This window comes from Atta colombica, unplaced genomic scaffold, assembly GCF_001594045.1.
Source record: "Atta colombica isolate Treedump-2 unplaced genomic scaffold, Acol1.0 scaffold205, whole genome shotgun sequence".
In the NCBI taxonomy this organism is placed as follows: domain Eukaryota; kingdom Metazoa; phylum Arthropoda; class Insecta; order Hymenoptera; family Formicidae; genus Atta; species Atta colombica.
In genome coordinates this window covers 1,207,137-1,216,377 of record NW_017259300.1, presented here as the reverse complement: position 1 = coordinate 1,216,377, position 9,241 = coordinate 1,207,137, and the positions used below count along the sequence as shown (strand labels likewise).

General features: G+C 27.8%; 2 protein-coding genes across 2 annotated transcripts in view; one reads left to right on the top strand and one right to left on the bottom strand.

Moving 5' to 3' along the window:
* Window positions 1-2,574, top strand: part of LOC108687385 (esterase FE4-like) — a 5,825-nt gene extending 3,251 nt beyond the window's left edge. Inside the window, exons 4-8 of the mRNA XM_018193116.1 lie at window positions 239-627; window positions 1,022-1,193; window positions 1,321-1,514; window positions 1,636-1,780; window positions 1,918-2,574. Of these exons, the coding sequence (XP_018048605.1) occupies window positions 239-627; window positions 1,022-1,193; window positions 1,321-1,514; window positions 1,636-1,780; window positions 1,918-2,213 (1,196 nt within the window). The 3' untranslated portion in view covers window positions 2,214-2,574. The remainder of the gene's footprint in view (window positions 1-238; window positions 628-1,021; window positions 1,194-1,320; window positions 1,515-1,635; window positions 1,781-1,917) is intronic.
* On the bottom strand, window positions 2,466-7,211 carry LOC108687384 (retinol dehydrogenase 14). The gene is made up of 5 exons (XM_018193115.1): window positions 7,176-7,211; window positions 6,557-6,832; window positions 5,485-5,724; window positions 2,828-3,210; window positions 2,466-2,688 (listed from the first exon to the last, which is right to left on the bottom strand). The coding sequence occupies exons 2-5, from the start codon at window positions 6,825-6,827 to the stop codon at window positions 2,584-2,586; spliced, it is 999 nt and encodes a 332-aa protein (XP_018048604.1). The 5' UTR covers window positions 6,828-6,832; window positions 7,176-7,211; the 3' UTR covers window positions 2,466-2,583.
* Window positions 7,212-9,241: the final 2,030 nt, after the last annotated feature.

Below are 9,241 nucleotides of genomic sequence, written 5' to 3'. Positions count from 1 at the left end.
AAATGGACCCGGGAAAAAATGTTATATATAAAAATGGACATATTTTATATATAATTATATATAATTGTACATAAGATATATCAATTTTTTATATAATTTTATATAATTTTATATAATTATGTATAATTATGAAACATATATTTTTTCCTCGGATAATGATTCGTAAAACGATTAGTTAGGATTTTACTATAGTAATTCAAAGAATTAAAAAAAATATTTTTCTTAAAAACCTGTTTGTGTTTATCCACGTCAGGCTTTCTGAGCACAGGCGATTCGAAGGCACCGGGTAATGTCGGACTGAAGGATCAAGTTGTAGCGCTTCGATGGGTCCAGAGGAACATAGCTGTCTTTGGCGGCGACCCCGATAGTGTTACTATATCCGGCTATAGCGTTGGTGGAATAAGCGTATTATTACACATGGTCTCACCAATGTCTAAAGGATTGTTCCATCGGGCGATCATGATGAGCGGCTCGATGATGATAGAACCGTATCCGACTGAACAGTTGCATGTGGCGAAGAAGCAAGCCGAATTGTTGGACTGTCCAACCGATACCACTGGCTCTATGCTGATCTGTTTGAATTCCAAACCAGTGGAGAATTTTACAGACACCATACGCAATTTCTTTGTAAGAAAGATTACATACAAGAGATTAATAAATGAGATCTAATAGATAAGATTAAATATATCTAATAAACACCAATTAGTAATAATAAAATTAATGTTATTAATGTTATTATTTCACTTAACAATATAAATATTATGTATAACATGTGATATATTTCATATTTATATCATTAAAATTTAAAATTATCCAATAAATACTAATAGTAACGCGCGTAACATAAATGTTATACGTTTCTGTGTAGTTAGTATTTATTGGATAATTTTTCTGTTAAAACAATAGAAATTTAGAAAAACGATATATCATATAAAAAATAAAAAAAATAAGAAACGTAATGATTCAATATTTTCAAGTGACTAGATAAAAAAATATTTTTTAACATACTATGACATTTTAGGAGTGGTATGGTCATCCAATCATGATATGGACACCTGTAGTGGAACCTGAGGTTCACGGCGTGGAAAGATTCCTGCCCGAACAGCCCATTGATCTAATTAGGAAAGGGAAATTTCACAAGGTTCCGTTGATTGCAGGAGTTACTAAAAACGAGTTTGATGGTGTAATTGCTTGTAAGAATCTTTTGTATTTGTATTTTTTTTTGTATTTTGTTTCCATTCAATTTCCCAGTTAAAAATGATGACTGAAATTACAGAAATTAATAAATATATATAATATATTCCGCTGATCTTTTTATAGATATTAATCAGCAACATCAACTCGGGAATGATTCGATGGTAAACGATCTGAACAAGGATTGGTATAGACTCGCACCGATTAATTTCATGTACGAACGGGATACACCTCGATCCAAAAATATAAGTGCTGAACTGCGCCAATTTTACTTTGGTGACCAACCGATCGGTCCAGACACTTACGATAGTCTCGCACATGTATGTAAATTGTTATAAAAAGTATAACAAAATAAAATAATATTTGAAACAATTATTGATAAATTAATGTACCAGCATAAATAAAATTATGTAACTCATGTATAATTGTTTTGTATTTCAGATCAATAGCGACAGCATAGTTATATTTCCATTGCATCGTGCTGTAAAATTAATCGCAGAAAACACTGACCAACCGGTCTACTTGTATATGTCTTCTTATGTAGGACGATACAGTTTTGTTATGTGGAACGAAACCACACCAAACGGTATTATTTCTATTTGTATTTTACTTTATGATTCAAATTGTCCAAACTGTTTTTTTCTTCATGATTTGATTTTTATCTAATTTCTGCATAAATTATATTATGTATATCTAAATTTGTTATTTATTTTATCATTCTAGGAGTGGCACATCATGACGATTTGCAATATCTGTTCTTTATGAAAGTCAAATTTCCATTCCTCCAAAACGATGATCCGGAAATTCCTATAATGGAACTTATGACAAGCATGTGGTCGAACTTTGTCCAAACCGGACAGCCGGTGTCTCCAGCTTTGGCAGAGAATGTTACATGGGATCCATATCTATTAGAAAAAGACAACTATCTGGATATCACTGAGGAACCAAAAATGAAGACAGGGCTTTATCCCGACAGAATGCAAAAATGGGATAGTTTGTTTCCTTTAAATCTAAATTAAAAATCAGTTCAATATCTAAAATCGATTTCACAACGTGTAATAGATAACTTGCTTACGTACGTCATTATAAGTAAAAGAAATATGCATCAATTTTACTCAATAAATGCAAATATATTTTCTATTATAGTTTTATATTAAAAAAAAGTTTTCTTTTTTAATAAAAACTTATTTCTGTAAAATTACAATATTTGCAAAAATATTTTTTAACATCTATTGATCAGTAAAGTTTTGATATTTTAATTAGGCAAATAATACTGGCAAATTATCAAATTATTATTAAAGTTTTAAATACAAAAAATCGTTATATATGTATATATAACAAATAACAAATATATATAATATATAAAAATTTACAAAAAAATACACGCACTCAAATCTTCGGGTCTGACGATTGCAATTTTACCAGAGGCTCGCTTAATTCCCACAATTTTTTGCCTTTAGCAGGATCCTTCACAGCGTTCGATAATTTATATTCCTAAAATATATTTAGAGTACGTAAGAAGAATTTTAGAAAAGATAAATATTTTTAGAATATTTTCACATTAAAAGAATCAAAGAAAACTCTTCTTTGAAAGAAAAAGATTAAGCTTCAAAAGATCAAAAATAATTCTTACGGCACAATCCATAAAGTATTTTCCCGAAACTCCTTTAAGTTCATCAGAAACTGCGAGATGAATAGTCGTCTGTGCGCCTTGCTCGGGTGTTTTGAAGAAAGCCTTAACTATAAGATCCAAACCCCAAGATAAAGGAGCGGGTACACTGCGCCAGATTCCACTGTCTATCATTCCGGGATGCAAACAGTTTGCCGTTACTTCCGTGCCCTCCAAACGTCGTGCCAATTCCAATGTAAAAACTATATTCGCATATTTTGACACATAGTACAAATACGCCGGCAAGGTCGATGTTGGATTGATATTGTCAAGATTTAAACACGCTAATCGATAGAGTTCTGACGCAACCACTAAGATACGACTTGATTTCGATCGTTTCAATAAATCTGCAAATAACGAGATTTCTTCGTAATGAAATAATTCATCAGTTATAAATCATAATTAAAGTAAAAAAAAATCATTAAAAAAGTTATTTTCTACTGGATCAATGACGTTAATAATAATAACAATAATAACAATAACAGATATCATAATAGCGCTATTTATTATTTCTAAAGATTTTACGTAAATTGGAAAAAATTGGACGGTATTATTATATAACTGCAGTAATTTTTTATTAGTCATCTTTATAGTCTATTCAGATAATATGTCACAGAAAATGTCTTTTAAATAGTTTTCTTTAAAACATCTTTATAATATTTTTATGATGTCTTTTAGACATACATGTTGTCTGAACATTTGATGGATACCTATAGTAAACATCAATTAGCAGCAATACAGGATGCGGTCGAGTTGCCGCGAATGCTTCAAAGCATTTTTTGATTGGTCAATTAGTAAAATTCTTTTTTTCGATTGGTTAATCAAATACTTCGAAGCATTCGTATTGGCAACTCGATTGACACTCTTAATCAACATTATATTATATTGTTAGTTATATATAATACAACACATAATAGGTTTTATTTTTGATAACTTCGAAAATTCAAGTTAGTAGATTTTGTGTAATAAATTATGTATCTTATGATTTGATCCCTTCACACCCTCCCAAATAGCAAAGCATATCTCAGCAAAATTGCACAAATCTGTGATTGCTTATGCTAGTAAATCTACTTGCCCTAGATTTGTCTTCAACGATTTCGAATATATCGACATTGTAGCAACGTGTAGACAATAATATATTGTATTGTCGGCAGTTTAATAGCAAGATATAGTTGCATCAATGTTATCATATTGCGTTTTCGGCAATACGACAAATTCTGTTGTATACTGTATTGTATAACTACATATTAATTATTATGGCAACATAATGGCAATAGTATGAATTTTGATGATAACGAGTAAAGTTGTCGGCAAATTACTGGCAAGTTGTTATTTAATGTTCTCATATCATGAAGGCAATCAAGTTGTCAACAAATAAGGATTCAGTTGCAATTCTGATAGCAACAAATACTTAGCAGTGCATACTTAGAAAGCAACATGCCAGCAACAAAATAGGTACGTTACTATTTGAGCTTATACTGTACATTGTAATCAAATTTGAAGATATTATCTGTTGAAATTATTTAATTCTATCGACATCATTTAATATCAGATGTGTATTTGAAAAAAATCAAATTTTTAAAAATTACTTTAAAAAACTTTTTAGTGCGAATTATTCATTAAAGTACTTAAAATTGAATTTTAAAAACATTCTTTTTTTTAATAATTCCGTAAAATCAGATCTAAGAGAACAAGTTACAATTATTAAATTCAACTAAAGCTTTCACTATACTAAATTAACGATTTCCAATCTTCTAACAAATTAACGATTTCCAATCTTCTTCAGCGATAATAGACGCAAAAAATTACATATTTACAATTATTGCCTACATATTTACAATTATTGCCTACGATAAAAAAATCGGAAGATGTAAATTTATTTTTTGCTCTGTCGAAAATATATTTTCCCATGCTAGTTACAAAGCTGGATAGAACTCATGATGTCGGTGCCTGTCATGGAAACTGCAAACACATAATGTAAACTGCTAATCCAAAGTATTGATCGCAAGAACGTCAATAATGAAAGATTTTTAGTCAAATTATAAAATAATAAATAAAATGTACAATACGGAAAAATGTGTCGACCAACATTTTCTCATCGTCAAACATTTTCTCGACAGAGAACTTAGTTTAGCTTCTTTGGAGACTGTAAAAAATAAATTTATATCTTCCGATCTTCTAAAGTATTATATCTTTTACGTATTATAGGCAACACTAACTATTTATTAGTAATTTTTGCATCTATATTTTCGCTGAAGAAAATTAACCAAAACGCATGAAATTATTATCATCTAACAATTATTATTTGTTCTGTCGTCTCTTTAATAAATTTAACTTTTATATTGAGAGATTTTTTTGAACAACTAGCGCATTGTAAACAGCGTCCTTTTTTTTTTTCGAGCCCTTCTATTTCTTTATTTTCTTTGATTGTTATTTTTAAGTTAGGGAATTGATATTCAAATTTTTTAATTAATGATTTTTAATTAATGAATTTAGTTTTTTAATAATTAAACACAATGTATTAATAGAGTGAACTTATTTTATCTTTATTTCACTCGAATTGAATACGTCAGCGTAACAAATAAATTAGTAAATCTGCTTTTTGCATTATAATTTCTTACCGATTAGAAGATGCGTCAACAAAAATGGTCCAAAGTAATTGGTAGCCATAGTCTGTTCTAATCCGTCTTCCGTGATTTTTTTCTTGAAGGTTTCTGCAGTTCCGGCATTATGAATCAACACGTCTAATCTGCTTTCTTCTTGATTTATCTGTTGGGAAAACTTTCTGATCGATTGCAACGATGACACATCCAATTTGCGGACTACAATATTGCTATTGTTTGATTCTTTCACAATCTCGTCTGCATATAAAACATATATATATATATATATATGTGTATATCTCAGACACATCGTTTATTAGAATATATTAAAAAAATATACTCTCGCAGAAAATATAAGGTACACATAAGGTGTTTTATGTTAAACATTTTTAATATTTAAATTTAAAAAACAATTGAAATTAAATAGTTTTTTAAATTAAATAATTTTTCCCAAGAATATATGAAAATATAAAGAGAAATTTTATTCTGTTGTTTCAACTTTGCATTAGCAAATATGATATATTTGCGTATTGATTTCAAATTTTTATTTATTATACAACTTATAAAATATTACTTACGACTTATTATTATATTACATACATTGCATAATAAATCAATGTATTTAATGAAAAAGTGGAGAATTATGTAAATAATCTAAATATATTTTACATAATAAATATATTTTACATAATATGTAACGATAAAATTAACCCTTGCTTAGTTTTTATTATATTATAAAATTAAATCTAAATATATTATAAAATTAAATCTTGCCACGTTTTGCAATTATAAGTGACATCATTTCTAATTATATAAGCTAGAAAGTACGCTACGCGTACTTCATAGACAATTCATTTGCAATAATTAAATCACAATGAATTAAATTCAATAAATTATACATAGATAATAATTTTGTAGTATATTTTACGCCTATATAAATTTACATAGCTTTTTAAAAGAATAATTAAAACAAATTTTTTCATTCGAATGAGAACTTTTAAGAAACATGAGACGAAGATAAGAATTGTTTTATTTTTATCGTGACTACTTTTATTTAAAATAAAATATAATGTTATTTTAGTTACGAAACCTTTGAATTGATTAGCAGTATCCGTGTTTCTGCATGCCATAATAATCCTTGCGCCTCTCTTGGCAAGATCCCTTGCTGTTTCCTTACCAATACCGGAGGTACATCCGGTGATTATTATTGTTTTACCATCCATTCGGTTTTTGCTTTTACAAATGCCTAAAGTGCAAAAAACGTATAAACGAAGACTGGCCAGGAACAATATCGCACTACTCGATACAATTGCCGCGGTCCAGTAAAGCAACGTTGTGCAAGGAATGCTAGTCAATATCATGGTATCTAAATAAATGAAATATAAAATAGAAAAATATCACATTAAAATTAAATTAATTACATTAATTACATTTATTGCATATAACATTACTTGTAAATATATCATATTACTTTACTTAAAAAAATAAATATTTTACTAAAAAATTTTACTACATAATTTTACATTACATTTTTTACTAAAAAGAAAAAGAAAAAGAAGAAAATCATAAGAAGAAAGAGAATTATAGATACACTTAAAATTAAAAGCAAAATATATAAAAGCAAAATTAATAAAAAGCTAATTGAGATAAATTATAAAACTTATGCTAATTTTAGTAATAATAATTTCTCAAGTAGTGAATCTTATTACCGGTTTACAGAAAGAGAAAGTCTCGACGTGCGTCTTCTTGAATTTTTTATCCTAAGGAAACACATTTTGCATTTACATTTTTACAGCTTAACTAGGATGAGTCGAAAGTATATCCGGATTTTATGCGACAGTAAAGTGTACAAAAAGGTCATTGACCATTATATATCGTTTTGCAGCTATTGAATTTATTTTTCAGTATGATTTTAGTACGCTTCGTTAAAAACTGAATAAGTCAATGAAATAGTTTTATTTGAGATGTACGATATAAAAAAATTACTTTTCGTTAAATGACGAATATAATCTTATCAAGAACAATCAATTATAATTAATATAATATAATGCATAATAAATAAATTTCAAAATAAAATAGAATCAATTAATTTAAATTATTTTAACTAAAATCATGCAAGATACGTCATCATGCATAATACGAGCAATATTATGTTTTTATAATAATATAGTAACGAGAAATAAAAAAGGATAACACAGTTCAAGTAGATAAAAACCATGTTATTGTAACAAAATGATTGCTAATATTACCTATTTGTTTGATTTATTATTTTACACATAAAACAAAGGTTATAAAAATTAGTTTAACTATAATATTTAACATAATTGTAGAAATCCTCTTCCTTCTTGAGAAAACCAATTATACTCTTCTCTATTTCTTGATTATGCAACAAAATTATTCAGCTAATGAACCAAACTTGATTTTGTTAAATTTGACTGAAAATAGTTCACTTTACTGAATTCATTTGTCTTTTTTCTCTTTTTTCTGCAATATTTCTGTTTCAATTAATCCAATTTGAATACGTCATAAATATTGGGTTATCCGGAAAGTTCGTGCCGATTTTGAAGGAAAATTGAAACGTAGAAGATTTAAATTTTTAATTTCATTTATTAAATTTAAATCTTTTGCGACACGAACTTTCCGGACAACCCAATATAATACTTGTAGTTTTTAACTGAACTTCTTCCACGATTCTTCCCTCCTTTTTACTCCATGTCGAAGAAGAAAAAAAATAAATTATGCAAGAAGTTGAATTAAAAAGAAGTTTTATAGTTTTCCTTCAAATCTATTGCAAATCATATTAAAATCTATATAAACCATATTAAAATATCTATAGATATTTATACATCTATATAAATCTCTGATATATAAGTACAGATTTTTTTTTTAAGCGCGTAATTATCAGGCATTCGTATTACAGGAACTTTGGCTTTGATTACATTAAAGAAAGTTTCTTATTGTTAAATTTTATGATCAAAAATATCTGAAATATTGTATACCTTTTAATGTTCCTATTGCTGTAATATCTTTAAAATAGTAAAATGATATTTGTTTATGTCTTATAGAATAAGTTATTAATAAATCTCCTAATGGCTGTAACATATACTGGAAGGAAAGATCGAATATATATGTTTTCTCATAATCGTACTCACATTCGCTTCACGCTAGCAGAATTCTCATTAAAGCTCTCCGGTATTTCGTGTGCCGTTATGATCCAAGAGCCGGTATACTACTGACATTATGTCTACAGATCCCTTTCAGGTATAGGTGAACGGACAATATCGATATCCCCACCTTTCGCGGTGAAAAACGATGATGAGAAAATGGCCTTGATGCATAACTTTCTTGGACAACTTTGGACGATCCAATTTCACATGTTCTTGTTTCAATGAATAAGCTTGAGATTATTTCAAACTAGAGATAAAAATAACTAAAAAAAGATTGGAAGCTTTGATTAAAAGAACCTAATAAAAATTAAATAAATAATTTTTTAACCGATTAAAAGTTTTTTAATCAGATATGTATGTTAAATTTTTTGGACACACATTTGACGATATTATTATTCTAAAATTCAATAAATTTTGGAATTCAATGAATTTTTTGCATTCATCCAAAAGATTTCTGTATAAGAATAGCTGCAAATAATCAAAATGTAATATGACTAAATGACAATGATCATAAATATATGTTTATAATGAATTCACTCGCATTGCATTAAATTAATACACATTAAAAACTGCTTTATATATATATATATATATACATACATAAAATA

Coding starts and splice junctions, on each gene's coding strand:
- LOC108687384 (XM_018193115.1), bottom strand. CDS start 6,827: ATGATATTGACTAGCATTCCTTGCACAACGTTGCTTTACTGGACCGCG. Junction 3,211..5,484: donor GTTGACGCATCTTCTAATCG/GTAAGAAATTAT, acceptor CGTTATTTGCAG/ATTTATTGAAACGATCGAAA. Junction 2,689..2,827: donor AATACTTTATGGATTGTGCC/GTAAGAATTATT, acceptor AATATATTTTAG/GAATATAAATTATCGAACGC.